The sequence below is a fragment of the Elephas maximus genome, chromosome 10, assembly GCF_024166365.1.
Source record: "Elephas maximus indicus isolate mEleMax1 chromosome 10, mEleMax1 primary haplotype, whole genome shotgun sequence".
In the NCBI taxonomy this organism is placed as follows: Eukaryota; Metazoa; Chordata; class Mammalia; order Proboscidea; family Elephantidae; genus Elephas; species Elephas maximus.
The window spans coordinates 83,410,150-83,427,533 of NC_064828.1; the positions used below are offsets into that span (position 1 = coordinate 83,410,150).

The 17,384-nt window shown below is 41.4% G+C and overlaps 1 protein-coding gene across 1 annotated transcript in view; it reads left to right on the forward strand.

Annotated features, from left to right (window-relative positions):
- The window catches only part of TTC9 (tetratricopeptide repeat domain 9), a 51,930-nt gene extending 34,874 nt beyond the window's left edge, over nt 1-17,056 (forward strand). The window contains exons 2-3 of the mRNA XM_049897958.1: nt 2,666-2,848; nt 13,617-17,056. Coding sequence (XP_049753915.1) covers nt 2,666-2,848; nt 13,617-13,696 — 263 coding nt within the window. The 3' untranslated portion in view covers nt 13,697-17,056. The remainder of the gene's footprint in view (nt 1-2,665; nt 2,849-13,616) is intronic.
- Nucleotides 17,057-17,384: the final 328 nt, after the last annotated feature.

Consider the following 17,384-nt stretch of genomic DNA (forward strand, 5'->3'; position numbering starts at 1 on the left):
CAGGAAGAGGGCCACTGCTCAGCCTGCTCTAGAGGAAGTCAGACAGGGCACATGGAAGCTACAGACAGGAAATCCTTTAACTCTGGGAGCAGATGTTGGAGCCAAGTCCCACACAGGTAGCAACCAGTGATGTTCATATGCAGGAAACTCTTTGCAGGAACCCCTCCCTGAGGACAGAGGGGTCTAAGACCCACAGCTGAGGGAGAAGAGGGGAGGGGAGACTGTGGCATCAGCTCAGTGGGATGGTCCCTCTAGTGTGCCCTTACAGTGTGGGTCCCAGTGCACCGCAGGCACCCAAGGGTTTAGCAGTTCCCCTCACAAAGCCAGCAGACCTTACTGAAGTCTTTCCTGGCAAAGCAGAGACAAAGATCAGTCTGCCTCCTTGCTAGCCTGTGGCTGCCATTGACTGTTGGCTTCCTGCCCTGCGGCCAGTGAAACTTGAAGGGTCAGTTTCTAGATCTGGGCTGATTCTCTTTCGCTTCCTGGTTTTCACACCTTCAACCTGAGAGACTGTGTGGCTCACCTCCTCCTCACTCTACAAAAGGATGTTTTTTGTTTGTTTGTCCAAAGTGTGCAGTGAAAGGTCTTGTCTCTTAAAAAGAAGCTCAGCAATTCGGATACCTGGGAAGCTAGTTAAAAGGTTGAAACAATGAAGTTAGATTCCTTTAAGATTAAACTCAGTTCAGAGGTTGTCAGAGGCTAAAGATCAGGAGGGAGTGGTGCCTGACTGCTTAATAGGTCCAGGGCTTCATTTTGGGGTGATGAAAATGTTCTTCAAACTGGAGAGTAGTGATAGTTGCACAGCATCTTGAATGTACTAAATATTGCTGAATTATACACTTTAAAACAGTTAAAACAGTGACTTTTACACTATGTAAATTTTACCACAGTAAGAAAAAAAATCAGTTTATCGTTTTTTTTTTTTTTTTTTTTCTTGAAGATTAAAATCGGTGATTGACCTCCACCCAGAGGCAGTGCTTCCAAGGAGAGAAAAATCTGAGCATAGGGGCAGAGTATCAGCAGCTTCCCCCATCCATCCAGACAGGTTGTCCCTGCTCTTATTCCTTTGAAGAGGTAGACAGGTGCCTTTTCCCTTTTTCTGTAATGCATCCAAAGTGTGTAACACACCTCTTTGCCCTTAGTCAATGCCTACTAAATAAATAGTTGAGTGAGTGAATGGAGGCAGAAGTGGCTCGGCAGGACAGGGATTTGGGTAAGGCAAGTGAGGTACCTGGGGCACAAGATTTCAGGAGGCGCTCACTGCACTCACTCTCCAGGGTCACGCAAGCTTCCTCAGCCTAGTCCCACTCTAGTGGTTCAGAGTTGGTGACAGAAAGTCTTAGGAGGAGATGCTTTATTCAGGGATGGCTGCTTATGGAATGGGAAGGGGTTCCCACCATGGGCACCTGGCCACCTGGGCGTCTTCTTGCCTGGGATGCCTAGGCCTCTCAGATCCAGAAGTGTGCCCTGTATGAGGCTAGTCACCGGCCCATCAGAAAGTCCCTGCTTTCAGGAACTGCTTAGACAAACATGATAGAGGACAAAGGGGGACTTGAGGGAAGTCAGAGGCAAATGTCACTGATGTGGGAGTGAAAAGAGTTATAATGATATTAACTACCACTTTTTGAGTGCTTACACTATGCGAAGCCCCATGTTAAGTACTTTATAGCCATTATTTTATATAATGCCCCCAACAACTCAACAAGGAAGAACTTGGGCTCTGGAGCCAGATGGCTTTGGTTTAAATCCCAGCCTTGCCTCTTTCAAGTGATGTGACATTGGAAAATGACTTAACCTCTCTGGGCCTCAGCTTCCTCAACTGTGAAGTGGGAATAATAATTGTACCTAGATCATAATATTCTGAAGATTACATCAGGTAATACATCTAAAGCAATGAGACAAGCATCTGGCACAAGGTAATAAGTATTGTTGTTTGAGTCAACCCATGACTCATGGTGACCCCATGCACAATGGAATGAAACAATGCCCAGTCCTGCGCCATCCCCATGATCAGTTGCAGATATCTGTAGGGTTTTCATTGGGTGATTTTTAGAAATAGATTGCCAGGCATTTCTTACTAGTCTGTCTTAGTCAGGAAGCTCCTCTAAAACCTGTTCAGCATCATAAAAAAACCCCAATGCCCTCGAGTCGATGCCGACTCGTAGCGACCCCATAGGATAGAGTAGAACTGCCCCAAAGAGTTTCCAAGGAACGCCTGGCGGATTCGAACTGCCGACCCTTTGGTTAGCAGCCGTAGCGCTTAACCACTATGCTACCAGGGTTTCCAAAGCAACATTGAAACCTGCATTGACAGACAGTGGCTGCCCTTGAAGTGCATTGGATGGGAATCAAACCCGGGTCTCCCACATGGAAGGCAAGAATTCTACCACTGAACTACCACTGCCCCCTCAACAAATATTAACCACAGTTATTATTATTATTGCCTCTTGCAGCTTAGCAAGGCTAAGTACCTTGCTCAAGGTCACAAAGCTTGTTAATGATGAAACATCCTGGGACCCAGTATCACTTGAGGACAAATCCCGTGATGTAAAGCATCACACCACATTGCTAAACCTTCTCTGGGAGGAAAAACCTAGGAGAGACCCTCACAGCCTGCCACCATTGTGTTGATGACCTTTTTCCTTCTTTCTCCCTTCTTTCACAGCCTGCCTGCTCCAGGCTGAGCTGGTGAACTACGAGCGAGTCAAGGAGTATTGCCTCAAAGTCCTGAAGAAGGAAGGGGAGAACTTCAAGGCCCTTTACCGGTCTGGTGTGGCCTTCTACCACCTTGGAGACTATGACAAAGCACTCTACTACCTGAAGGAAGCAAAGATCCGACAGCCAACAGGTAAGGTAGCCATTATTGTTTTCTTACTCTCAACCCCCTCTTGCAGCTCCTAGGGCTTCTCATTAGGGTGATTGGTTTTCACGGGTAGGAGGGCCAGGCAGTTTAGGCATCAGGGTGTGTGCTTGGATCCAGAGTGAGGAAAGCACACAGTCCATGAATTTGTCTGGGGTCTGAGTTCCAGGGAGCATGGTGCCTCTTCAAGTTAAGCACACAATTCTTCGTCTTTTCCAACCCAGAGTCCAGCTTCCTTTATTCATTCAATAAATACACATTGAATTCTTACTATATGCCAAGCTTTGTACTGGGCAACAGAGATATAGATGAGAGCATGTGGTCCCTACCTGTAAAGAGCTCACACTCTTGTTGGCAAGAGAGAACATGACCAGATCATTTCAGTGCTAAGCCTGTGTCTTCCAGGCAGCATGCTCTCTCTTACTTCTCTGGTCAGATCCCATTCCTTGGAGCACGTGTTATCATTCACTTAGATCAAATCTACTAGCTCACCCGTTCATTCATTCCATGTTTATTGAGCAGCTACAGTGGGCCAGATACTATTCTAGGTGCTGGATATACAGCAGTGAACAAAAGAAAGTTGCTACCTTCAAGGAGCTTATGTTGTAATGGAAGAAGATGGAAGTAAACAAATGGACAAATAAATAATGTAGTATTCATTTATGGTAAATGCTATGAAGCAACCCTGGTGGTGCAATGGTTAAGCACTCGGCCGCTAACTGAAAGGTCAATGGTTCGAACCCACCAGCAGCTCTGTGGGAGAAAAGACCTGGCAATCTGCTCGCATAAAGATTACACTCTGGAAAACCTGTGGGGCAGTTCTGCTCTGTCCTATAGGATCCCTATGGGTCAGAATTGACTCGGTGGCACACAACAACAACAAATCCTATAAGAAAAGAAGCAAGAGTAAAAGACTAGAGTGATGGGGGTGCTGTTTTAGACCAGGTGATCAGGAAGAGCCTCTCTGAGGAGGTAACATTTAAACAATGACTTTGACTTGATGCTGCCGTTGTTCATATGTTTTTTTTTTTTTTTTAGTGGAGTACTCCTTCCAAGAAATTTTTAAGAACTGTAGGATCAATTTGCAAAAAGTATACCTTTTTTTTTAAGGACACCAAGATCTTTATTTTTATGTGTTGGTGGTTTGCTTTTTGTATGTAAATCATTTTCCCCCAGTGCTACTAGAAGCAGCACGAGGACTAAGAACTGGACTCATTCGACAACATTTTCTTGAGACTCTACTATGTGCCAGCACTATTTTGGGTGCTATGCTTGGCATGTTTTTTTTTTAAATACTTTATTGCGCAGTAGGTGAAAGTTTATGTATCAAATTAGTATCCCATTCAGTAGTTCATATACAAATTGTTCCGTAACATCGGTCGCAATCCTCCCAATGTGTCAGCACTTTCCCCATTTCCACACTGGGTTCCCCATTTCCATTCATTTAGTTTCCCTGCCTCTGCCTACCTTCTCATCTTTGCTTTTGGGCAACTGCTGCCCCCTTGGTCTCCTATAGTTGATTGTTCCAAAGAGCACACTCCTTCCTGGTGTTATTGTCTTCTTTGGGCCAGACTATTATTTGGCTGAAAGGTGATCTTAGGGAGTGGAGATCCAAGTTAGAAGGATCTCCACGAATCCAAGTTAGAAGGGTATCTTAGAGCTATAGTCTCAGGGGTTCCTCTGGTCTCTATCTGACCAGTAAGTCTGGTCCTTTTTTGTAAATTTGAATTTTGTTCTACAGTTTTCTCTCACTCTAACTGGGACATTCTATTGTGTTCCTGGTCAGAGTGGTTGGTGGTAGTAGCCAGCCAGTTCTGGTTTTGGGTTGGCGGAGGCTATAGATCATGTGGGCCATTAGCCTTTTGGACTAATATATTCCTTGTGTCTTTGGTTTTCTTCATTCTCCTTACCTTTGGACAGAATAGGACCAATAGGAGTATCTTAAATGGCTGCTCACAAGCTTTGAAGACCCCAGATTGTACTCACTTTGGTAGGATGTAGAACATTATCTTTATGAATTATGTTGTGCCAGTTGACCTAGATGTCACCCGAGACATTGGTCCTTAGCCTTCAAGCCCAGTATCTTAGTCCCTCAAGGAGTTTGGTTAATGACTAAGTCATTTCCATGTGCAGTGGTTAAAGCAGCTGGCTGCTAACCCAAAAGTTCAGCGGTTCAAACCCACCAGCCACTCTGTGGGAGAAAGATGTGACAGTTTGCTTCCATGAAGATTTACAGCCTTGGAAACCTTATAGGGCTGCTATGAGTCAGAATCAACTTGACAGCAATGAGTTTGGTTTTTTGTTTTTTAAGTGGTTTCCATAGCTGTGCCCCCACATGCTCTCATATATATATATATATATATATATATATATGAATATACCTGCAGCACATACATATATGTAGAAATATCCAGAACTACATCTATATATGGAGTGGCAGTGTTTAAGAGCTTGGCTGCTAACCAAAAGGTCGGCAGTTCAAATCCACCAGCCATTCCTTGGAAACCCTATTGGACAGTCCTACTCTGTCCTGTAGGGTCACTATGAGTTGGAATCGACTCAAAGGCAATGGAAGTACCTATATATGCATGCGTGTGTATGCTTCTATGACCTCCCTTACCTATTAAGCATACATATTGTCAAAACGGCATGAGGGCAATATCTGACCTCCTCTAATTTCACAAGGGGAAAGGAGAATCAAGACCAACAGCCCAAGGCTGATTCCTATGAGGCGGAGGTCAGGTACGCCTTCTCTCTTTGCCATCTTTACCAGTTCTGACACCAACCGTCCCTCCCATGGCAATCTCTACTTCTCTGCTGGGTTCAGTAATTCATTGAAATGGCCACACAGAACTCACAGACTGTACTCACAGTTATGGGGTTTATTAGGGGAGTAATAAGTTGCAATTCAGATTGAGGAAAGCTGAGGATACAGTTCTTCCATCAGGACAGCCTCTTCCCAGTCATGCTCACAGGCACACCTCTCCCTGGCCCTCACTCTGCCCAAAGGTACTCACTCAGCTTTCTATCTCTGTGGGCTCATAGGCCCATGGTATTGTCTCCAGCTATGGGATCTCTTCTGCCAGATCTCTGCTGCCGATCTCTCCTTCCTTGGTGGTTGTGGGCTCTTCTCTTTCTCGCCTCCGGGGTCACTCATTTCAAGCCCAGCAAGATGGCAAAACTGACTAATCCCTTGGTGGGCCACAATTACCCTATTACGCAGTCCTGCCCAATCACCTGGGTCAGAGTAACAAGACCATGGCAAAAAAGGCCACACAAAAGCAGTCCATTACGCCTCACATATCTACATGTGTATCTACTCTTATTGCTGTTGCAGGTTTCTATACGCTATAGTATTTACTGTAGTCACCCTTTATTTTTGTGTGTCTCTCATTGTCTTCCTTTGCCTTGATCACATTGTGCTGACTTCTCCCATCTTGTGTATTGCATTTCTCTTCACCAAAATTAACACGTGTCTGCTGTCTAGTTAGTGATTCTCCTTCCCTCCCCTTCCAATCCCTAGTAACCATCAAAGAATGTTTCTTTCTGTATGTAAGTCTTGATTTTTTTATAATAGTGGTCTCATACAATATTTGTCCTTTTGTAACTGCCTTATTTCACTCAGCATAATGTCCTCCAGATTCATCCATGTTGAGATGTTTCACAAATTCACCATTGTTCTTTATCAATGCTTAGTATCCTATTTTGTGTATGTACCATAGTTTGGTTATCCATTCATCTGTTGATGAGCTCTTAAGTTGTTTCCATCTTTTTGCTATTGTGAATAATGCTGCAATGTACGTGGTGTGCATATATTTGTGCCACAGGTCTTATTCCTCTGTACCCAGGATTGGGATTGCTGGATCATATGGTATTTCTATTTCTAGCTTTTTGAGGAAGCACCATACCATTTTCCAGGGTGGCTGGACTATTCCTATCAGCAGTGCATAAGAGTTCCAATCTCCCCACGACCTCTCCAACATTTGTTATTTTCTATTTTTTTAATTAGTGCCAGTAACGTGGGGGTGAGATGGTATCTCATTGTAGTTTTGATTTGCATCTCTTTTTTAATAGCTAATGATAGCAAACATCTCCTTAGCCACCTGAATGTCTTCTTTGGTGAAGTATCTGTTCATGTCCTTTGCCCATTTTTTAATTGTTTGATTGTTTAATTGTTGAGGTATTGAAGTTTTCTATAAATTTTAGAGATTAGACCCTTGTCAGATGTTACCGCCAAAATTTTTTTCCCAGTCTGTAGTTTCTCTTTTTACTCTTTTGGTGAAGTCATTTGATGAGCACAGATATTTAATTATAAGGAGGTCCCAGTTATCTAGTTTATCATCTGATGTTTGTGCATTTTTAGTTATGATAGTCTGTTTATGCCATAAATTAGGGCCCCTAGTTTTGTTGCTATGTTGTCTTCCATGAACTTTTTAGTTTTAGGTTTTACTTTTAGGTCTTTGATCCATTTTCAGTTAGTTTTTATGTACGATGTGAGGTATGAATCCTGTTTCATTTTTTTGAAAATGGATATCCAGTTTGCCAGCACCAATTGTTAAAGAGACTATTTCTTCCCCATTTAATGGACTTTGACCCTTTGTCGAAGATCAGCTATTCATAGACGGATGAATTTACTTCCGTACTCTCAATTCTGTTCCATTGGTCTATATGTCTGTCATTGTACCAGTGCCAGGCTGTTTTAACTACCATGGCTATATAGTAGGTTCTGAGATCAGGAAGTGTGAGGCCTCCCACTTTGTTCTTCTTCTTCAATCCAGGGCTTCTTTCCTTTCCAAATAAAGTTGGAGATTAGTTTTTCTATTCTGTTAAAAAAATGTTGTTGGAATTTATATCTGTAGATCACTTTGGGTACTGTTGACATTTTCATAATATTGAATCTTCCTATCCATGAGCATGGTATGTTTTTCCATTTATGTAGGTCTCTTGGTTTCTTGTAGTAGTGTTTTGTAGTTTTCTTTGTATAAGTCTTTTACATGCCTGGCTAGGTTTATTGGTGTGGGGGAGGAGGAGGCTTTTGTAAATGGTATTGTTTTTCTGATTTTCTTTTAAGAGCTCCCTTTGTTAGTGTAGAGGAAACCAACTGATTTTTGTATGTTGATCGTGTACTCTGCCACTTTGATGAATTCTCGTATTAGTTCCAGCAACTTTCTTGTGGAGTCTCTGGGATTTACCATGTATAGAATCATGTCATCTGCAAGTAGGGATAGTTTTACTTCTTCCTTACCAATTTGGATACCCTTTATTTTCCTTTCTTGCCTTACTGCTGTAGCTAGGACTTCCAGTACAGTATTGAATAAGAATGGTGATAAAGGGCATACTTGTTTGGTCCCTGTTCTTCTTTTCTTACTGGTCTGTTCAAATTTTCTGCCTCTGTTTGGGTTACTTTTGGCAAGTAGTGTGTTTCTAAAAATTTGTCCATTTCTTGTAGGTTTTCAAATTTGTTGGAGTATAATTTTTCATAATATTTTGTTATGATCCTTTTTATCTCAGTTGGTTCTGTTGTAACTGCTCCCATCTCATTTCTTCTTCTGATCATTTGCATCTTCTCCTTCTTTTCCTTTGTCAGTTTGCTCAATGGTTTGTCGATTTTATCAACCCTTTCAAAGAAACAATTTCTAGTCTTGTTGATTCTACTGTTTTTCTGTCTCATTTATTTCTTCTCTAATCTTTGTTATTTCCTTTCTTCTGGTGACTGTGGACTTCTTTTGCTGCTTTTTCCATTTGTTTGGGTTTTAGGATTAAACTATTGATTTTGGCCTTTTCTTCTTTTTTGATGTGTGAATTGATTGCTATAAATTCTCCTCTGACCAAAAAGCAAATCAAAACTACAATGAGATACCATCTCACCCCAACAAGGCTGGCACTAATCCAAAAAGCACAAAATAACAAATGTTGTAGAGATTGGAAAGCTTATGTACTGCTGGTGGGAATGTGAAATGGTACAACCACTTTGGAAAACAATATGGCATTTCTTTAAAAAGCTAGAAATAGAAACGCCATATGATCCAGCAATCCTACTCCTGGGAATATACTCGAGAGAAATAAGAGCTGTCACACGAATAGACATATGTAACCCATGTTCATTGCAGCACTATTCACAATAGCATAAAGATGGAAACAACCTGAATACACATTAACAGAAGAATGGATAAAGAAATTATGGTACATACACACAATGGAATACTATACAACAAGGAAGAACAATGATGAATCTGTGAAACATCTCACAACATGGATGAATCTGAAGGGCACTATGCTGAGGAAAATAAATCAGTCACAAAAGGACAAATATTGCATGAAACTGCTATTATAAGAACTCAAGAAAAGGTTTAAACACAGAAAAAAGCATTCTTTGATGGTTACGAGGGTAGGGTGGCAATGGGTGAGGAAATTATTGCGCAGATAGTAGACAAGGATCAAATCTGGTGAAGGGAAGGACAGCATACAATACAGGGGAAGTCAGCATAATAGGACCCAAGCGAAAGCAAAGAAGTTTCCTGGACACATCCAAATACTTTGAGGGACAGACTAGCTGGGACTGGGGCCTGGGGGCCATAGTTTCAAGAAACATCTAGGTCAAGTGGCATAACATTATTAAGAAAATGTTCTGCATCCCACTTTGGTGAGTGGCATCTGGAGTCTTAAAAGCTTTCAAGCAGCCATCTCAGGTACATCAATTGGTCCCATCCCACTTGCAGCAAGGAAGAATGAAGAAAACCAAAGACACAAGGAAAATACTAGCCCAAAGGACTAATGAACCAGAGACTCCACCATCCTGAGACCTGAAGAACTAGGTTGTGCCCCACTATCACCAATGACAGGGACAGGGAACACAGCAAAGAGTCCTGGACAGAGCAGGAGAAAAATGTAGAACAGAAATCAAATTCATGTATAAATATCAGACTTAACGGTCTGACAAAGACTGGAGGAACCCCCAAAACTATGGCCCCCAGACACACTGTTAACCCAGAACTGAAACCATTCCCAAAGCCCACTCTTCAGACTAAGATTAGACAGGACTATAGAACAAAAGCTAATACATGTGAGGAATATGCTTCTTAGTTCATTCAGATATACAAGACCAAATGGGCAGCTCCTGTCCAAAAACAGGATGAGAAGGCAGAAAGGGACAGGAACTGGTCAAAGGGACACAGGGAACCCAGGATGGAAAGGGGGAGTGTGGGAATTGCAACTAATGTTGCAAAACAACACGTGTATAAATTTTTGAATGAGAAATTAACTTGAGCTGTAAACTTTCACCTGAAGCACAATTAAAAAAAAAAAAAATCTGAAAGAAAAAGAATTCTCTGACTACTATTTTTGCTGTGTTCCAAAGCTTTTTGTATGTTGTTTTCATTCTCATTTAATTCGAGGATTTTTTTAAATTTCATTTTTAATTTCCTCTATTACCCAGTGTTTTTAAAAAAAAAAGGAAAAAAAAAAACAAAAAAACCCCGTTGCCATTGAGTCGATTCCGACTCATAGCAACCCTGTAAGACAGAGTAGAGCTGCCCCATAGAGTTTCCAAGGATTCGAGCTGCCGATCTTTTGGCTAGCAGCCGTAGCTCTTAACCACTACGCCGCCAGGGTTTCCCAGTGTTTTTAAGGAAGGTGTCATTCAGTTTCCATGTATTTGATGTTTCTGATGTTTTTTCCTTGTTCTTCCTGTAACTGGTTTTTAGTTCTAGAGCACCGTGATCAGAGAAGATGCTCAGTACCATTTCATTGCTTCTGAATTTATTGAGGCTTGCTCTGAGGCCTAAAATATGTTCTATTCTGGAGAATGATCCATATGTATTGGAGAAGAATGTGTAATGTGCTGCTGATGGGTGGAATGTTCTGTCTATGTCTATGAGGTCAAGTTGGTTGATTGTTTTATTTCGGTCTTCTGTATCTTTGTTGGAAGCCCTGGTGGTGTAGTGGTTAAGGGCTATGGCTGCTAACCAAAGATCGGCAGTTCGAATCCACCAGGTGGTCCTGAAACTCTATGGGGCAGGTCTACTCTGTCCTATAGGGTCACTATGAGTTGGAATAGACTCTATGGCAGTGGGTTTGGTATCTTTGTTGAGTGTCTTTCTAGTTGTTCTGTCCTTCGTCAAAAGTGGTGTGTTAAAGTCTGCTATTATTGTGGAACTGTCTATTTCTCTTTTCAATACTATTCAAGTTTGTTTTATATATCCTGGAGCTCTGTCACTGGGTGCATAGATATTTATTATGGTTATGTTCTGTTGGTGGATTTACCCTTTAATCATTATATAATGTCCTTCCTAGTCTCTTGTGATCGATTTTGACTTAAAGTCTATTTTAGCAGAGATCAATATTGCCACTCTTGCTCTTTTCTGGTTGCTGTTTGTTTGGTATATTTTTTTCCATCCTTTGCTTTTTAACCTGTTTACATCTTTGTGTCTAAGGTGTGTCGCTTGTGGACAACATATTGATGGGTCATTTTTTACTCATTCTGTTACTCTTTGTCTCTTGGCTGGTACATTTAAACCATGTACATTCAGTGTGACTATCGATAGGTATGAATTTATGGCTGTCATTTTGATAGGCTTTTTTTTTTTTGTAGTCTTGATGATTTCTTTGTTCCACTTAATTATCTGTGCTGAGTTCTTTTTGTTTATGGATTTTCTTTTCTTTTCCTTCATTGTTGTTGATTTTGTGTTTACTGGGTCTTTATTGTTTTCTTCTTTTTTATATTAGTGAGTGTATTTCTTAATTTTTTTATGGCTACTCTAAAATTTACTTTCATCTTACTAAGTTTAAAACAGTCTGTTATTTCTTGATCTTGCCATGGCTTCCTGTTCATGTGGAATTTCTACATCTATACCATTTATTCCCTCTGTATTTTGAAGCTGTCATAGTGTACAAATTGACATCTCTGGTTCCCTGTTTTCAGTTTTGTAGCTTTATTTTACTTTTGAGATTTCTTTATCTGGGTTGGTATCTGGGTAAAGCTGTTGTGTGTCTTAATTGCAGGTTGTCTGATGTCAATGGTTCTCTGTCCAAAGTACTCCCTTTAATACTTCTTACAAGATTAGTCTGGTTTTTACAAATTCCCTTAATTTCTGTTTATCTGGGAATATCCTAGTTTCGCTATTATATTTGGAAGACCACTTTTGCTGGATATACAATTCTTGGTGGGCAATTCTTTTCTCTCAGAGTTTTATATGTCATCCCGTTGCCTTCTTGCCTGCATGGTTTCTGCTGAGAAATCAAAGTTTAGTCTTATTGGTGCCCCTTTGTAGGTGATTGTTTTTCTCGAGCTGCTTTTAGAATTATTTCTTTGTCTTTGGTTTTGGCAAGTTTGATTATGATATGTCTTGGTGACTTTCTATTGGGGTCTATCATGTGTATGCTTTGTTGAGCTTCTTGGATGGAAGCCTTCTCATCTTTCATTATGTAAAGGAAGTTTTCTGCCAGCAAATCCTCAAAGATTCTCCCTGTGCTTTTTTTTTTTTTGGTCTCTTCCTGATCTGGAATTCCAATCATGTGTAAATTATTCCTCTTGATAGTGTCCCACGTAACTGTTAGGCTTTCTTCCTTTTTCTTCATTCTTTTTCTGATTGTTCCTCAAGTAAATTAGTATGAAGAGATTTGTTTTCTATTTTGCTAATTCTTTCTTTCATTGATTCAATCCTACTTTTATGTCCTGCTATTTTTATTGAATTATCTATTTCTAATATTTTATTGTTAACTTTCTGAATTTCTAGTTGTTGTTTTTGTATTTTTCTAATTATTTAATTTGTCATTTTGTTCTATTATTATTTTCCTAAATTATTCTAGAGTTTTGTCTGTATTTTCCTATGCCTGGCATTTTTTAGCATTTTTACAGCATTCATTCCTGCTTCTGGAAGTAAATATCCCAGGCAGTCCTGTAACACCTAGGTTCTAGTATATTCAGAGCTAAGCAGCTATTCATTATCATTCTCTGCTCATTAATTTAAGGACATGAATTGGGGAAAATGGACCAGTCTGTGGTGAGGTGGTTGTCTGACTCCGTTTGTAAGGATAAAATGAGACGATGAAGCAAAGTCATTTAAACTGTTCGAGTTTTTAAAAATTTACATTCAACTAATATTAATTGATCGTTGTGTTAAGCACTTTTGTATTTATCTATTTTGGTCCTTGCAGCAATTTTATGAGGAAGATATTATTTTCCCCAGGAGAGGCAGGCTTTGGAGGCAGACAGCACCACTCACTATATGTCTCCTTGGTCATGTTACCTAATCTCTCCAAGGCCCAGATGTCTTTTTTGTCATGGTAAAGATGCTGATACATACCTTGCAGGATTGTAGTAAGGTATGTATTGTAGTATATGAAATAATGAAGGTAAAAAACCTGGCACAAAATAGGCATTCAAAGTTGGAGGCTGTTTCTTGTAGACAAGACGTGAGACTCAGAGACATTGGTAACCTGCCTGGGTTAAACTCCAAGTATGCTGACCCAGGGATTGCTGGGGTGTGCTGTTATATAGAAGTAAGCAGAGAAATTCCTTCTCTGTGTCTCTTCTTCCCTTTAGCCACTTAGGTCACAGTGACCACTCCCACATTTGCTAAGGGGAGGCAGTAGATGAGAAATTCAACATTCTGGTTGCCCATCAGCAGGCAGAAGCACCTTGGCTGAGTGAGTCTGGCCTCTTGGTTATTTGCAGATCCAGCTTTAGACTGCTTCTCTGTAGACCTACCAGTTCCCCTCACCACAAGTTCCCTGAAGTATATTTCTCTCCTCACAGACACCAACGTGATTCGATATATCCAGCTGACAGAAATGAAGCTCAGCAGATGCTCCCAGAGAGAGAAAGAAGCCATGTAACCAGAAGCCTCTCCAGAGCTGTGCCCATGCCTGACCTGGGACCTTCAGGCACCCTTGATGAAGACCCCTCCCTGGGACTGTTCCTTTCTTTCCACCTCTTCTTTCTCCCCCTTCTTCTTCCACTTGCCCTTCGACTCTTTAGCTACTCCCAGTGTGAATGAAAGAGAGACCCAAATCTGCAAACTGGTGGGTTGCCCAGAAAATGGAGAAATTCTCTTCCTTAGCAGGCCAGTGACAGAGAAGGGCCTATCTTCTAGTGGGACAGCTGGAGAGGAGTCTCACAGGTCCTGAGTGATATTGTGACTTTGACTTTGGCCAGTGCTCCTGATAGAGGTAGAGCCTGGCAGATATGCCATCCCAAAGGCAGCAGACCCTGAGCCCATGGGCTGGGCCTTTCTATACCTTCCTGACAGACCAGAGCATCTCAAGCCAACTGTGACAAATCCAGGAATTAGACATACACCAGAAGCATTTGTTAAGCCAACATAACAGACTCTGAATCTGTACACTGGAGTCCCTCTCAGTAACTCAGCCCTGCCTCCCTCCCTCACGTGTTATATTGGCTTGTAAGCTTTTTTCCCTCCCATTTGAGGATCCAAGACCCTGCCAGGATTCACATGCCATCAAAGCCCACTCTCAGTGCCCTCTGGTGACTGCACATACCATGCGCCCATACTCCCACACAGCAGGCAGCTGAACAGCAGAAGGGCAGAGTGAAGTGGGAAAGGGTTGGAACAGGGCAGACCAAACAGATTGTTGGGGGAGGGAGAGATGACAACTAGTAGAAAGAACACTGTAGAGATTAGGGGATTGAACTGTGGACTAACAAGTGTAAATAAAAATAAATTAACAGGGAATAATTCCTGCCATTTCTGTTAGAAGCAGCTCATTCCCTCACTTTAGCTCTCTCTTCCAAACCTCAACCAGCTGGTTATAGCCAGGCAGTTAGAGCTTCTCCCAAAGCAACTGGACATTTGTCCAGTGGTATGCAATGTTGGCTGCAGCTTTTGTACTTTGAGAGTGGGCTGGGATTGTGGAGACTGCCCAGTGGCTTGGCTGTATCGAGACTTCTTTTTATTATTGTTAGTTGCCCTTGAGTTGATTCAGACTCAGGGCAACCCCCATTGTGCAGAATAGAATTGCTCCATAGGGTTTTTAAGTCTGTGAACTTTTGGAAGTGAATCTCCAGGACTGTCTATTGAGGCAGCCTTGGGTGGGTTCTAACCGCTAACCTTTAGGTTAGTAGGTGAGCACTTAACCATTTGCACCACCCAGGGACTCCTATATGGAGACTTGTGTAGCCTCTTTTTGATGAAATTATCTGAACTCAATATCTAGCTCATAGAATATGTTCAACAAATATTTGTTGAATGAATAAATTATGACTGCAGACTGGCTCTCCTGCCTTAAACTAATTTTATTCCAGCCTAGTATCCTGATAGCTATGCTCTTTACACTATGCCATACTGCTTCAGTCAAACAAGAAACATTTACTGAGGGCTTATTGTTTGCCCATCAAAGTGCAATACGCTATGGAACAGAAGACGCAGTCTCAGTCTCCAAGAAGATAGAGGAGTTGAGAAATAAGCATATGAGATTATTACCAGTGACACCTTTAATTTATATGATGCTTTAAATTTTACAAGGCACTTTCATGTATTTTTTCATGGTATTAGTGAAAGAGACAATATTGTATAATTAAAATATATACAGATGCAATAATGTTAATAGTTAGCATTTATTAAATGCACTATCCTCAGATCTTTACCTGTATAATCTTATTTCTTTCATGCAATTCCCCCAGGAGATATTATTCCCACTTTATGAATAAGAAAATGAAAGCCAGGAAAATTAACTATCCCAAGATAGTTAATTTTGCATGGCCCTAAGTGGCAGAGCTAGGGTTTGGACCAGGTCTGTCTGACTCCAGAGCTCTAGCTCTTAACTAACCTACAAATTGCCTCTGCATGAAGTATTATGTTGAACAGTTTCAGTCATTCCAAAGCAGGACAATGTGGAATAAAATGAAAAGCCATGACCATATTAATGTTGCTCCATGGCCTCCTCTTGTACTGAGACTAAAAGAGAAAAAGTTCCTGAGACCAGACTCCTTAGGAGTCAGAGCAGTGACAAGCCAGGAAAAGACAGCTAAGGCCCAGCAGGTATTTTTATGTATTGTCTGTTCTACTTGCTGATGGGCCATCGCTATCCACACAACCCACCTAGCATTCCTCACCCCATCCCTAACATCAGGGAAGAGTCACAATTATAGTTAGAGACTAAAAGGAAACACAAAGTTAATTATAGGTTATTTGTTTAATCAGAGGTTCCACTTTTGCAGGATCCAATCACTGCCCAGGGGCCCAGAAGGCAGCAGCACAGGTTATATTCACATGGTTACTCAAAGGCTTTCAATGGGGGCTGCAGGAAGGTGCTAGAAATACTCAAGGGCGCATAGTTGATTGCCTATAGCTCACCCTGTGGAGAAGGGGAAAAGGAAAAAGCTGTTCCTGCTACTGCACTCTCCCTCATCCCTACCATGTCCTCTTCTCTGCCCTCTTTCTCCAAAACAACTTCACATGACCTGAACTCAATCCCACCCTGAGAAGTAGCATAGGCTTATGTGTGAAATGCCCTCACCCTAGATCCCCAGGCCAGAAAGTGTGTGAGTTGACATACTGTTAGGACCTGAAGCATGAAGATGAGGACAGAGGTGGCTTGTAGGGCCTATTCCAATTGACAGGCTCTTCTTTTGATCTTCATGCCATCAAGAAGTACTCAGAGTAACTATTCCATCCGTGGAGGCAGGAGAGAGGTCTTGCCTAAATGAGTGAGTTGGGGCAGGGCTGGACAGATGGGGATAAGATTATTGTGGTCCCAAGGAGAGAGGTTGAAAACCAGTACTAAGTGAGCACAACCTCATGGAACCTCGTTGAACAGGTGTACAGTCCATCTGCTTGTCTGATGACTTAGAGACACGTGCTTATGGAACTCCGTTCACTCTGACCTGAAGTTAAATGATCCAAAAGAAAAAAGCTGCCTGGGGTATTGGCTGAGGATATTTGGGAGTGGTGGGGCTGAATTATCTGTACATTTGTCCAACAGAAACTTCAAAGAGCTATTAAGCAAAATCAAGTACCTTCACCTCACCAAACCTTCAGCTTCCTTTTCCCACCCCTCCCCCAAACAGGGACTGTTGATAAATTACACACTTCCTTTGCAGATGTCACTGCTGAACTATACATGGAATACGAATCCTGGACCTGACCTGCTTTGTCATCTACTTGGACTTTTATGATAGACTCTTTGGGTGAAAAGTTATACCTTTTTTTTTTTTAACTGTGAAAACATCACATGTTTACTGCAGAAATGTTAGGGAAAAAAAGTTTAAGACAAAACCTTATGCATAATTCTACCACCTGAGATAAACATTGTTATCATTTTTAATATGCCTTTTGGTTCTTTAGAATATAAATTTACACATACACATGCACAGAGTTTCGTTTTTTAACAGAAGGTGGATCACACTGTATATACTCTTTAATAATCTGCTTTTCAAATTGTGTATTTATATTTTAGCATATGTAATACATACACGGAAACCCTGGTGGCGTAGTGGTTAAGTGCTATGGCTGCTAACCAAGAGGTCAGCAGTTGAATCCGCCAGGCGCTCCTTGGAAATTCTATA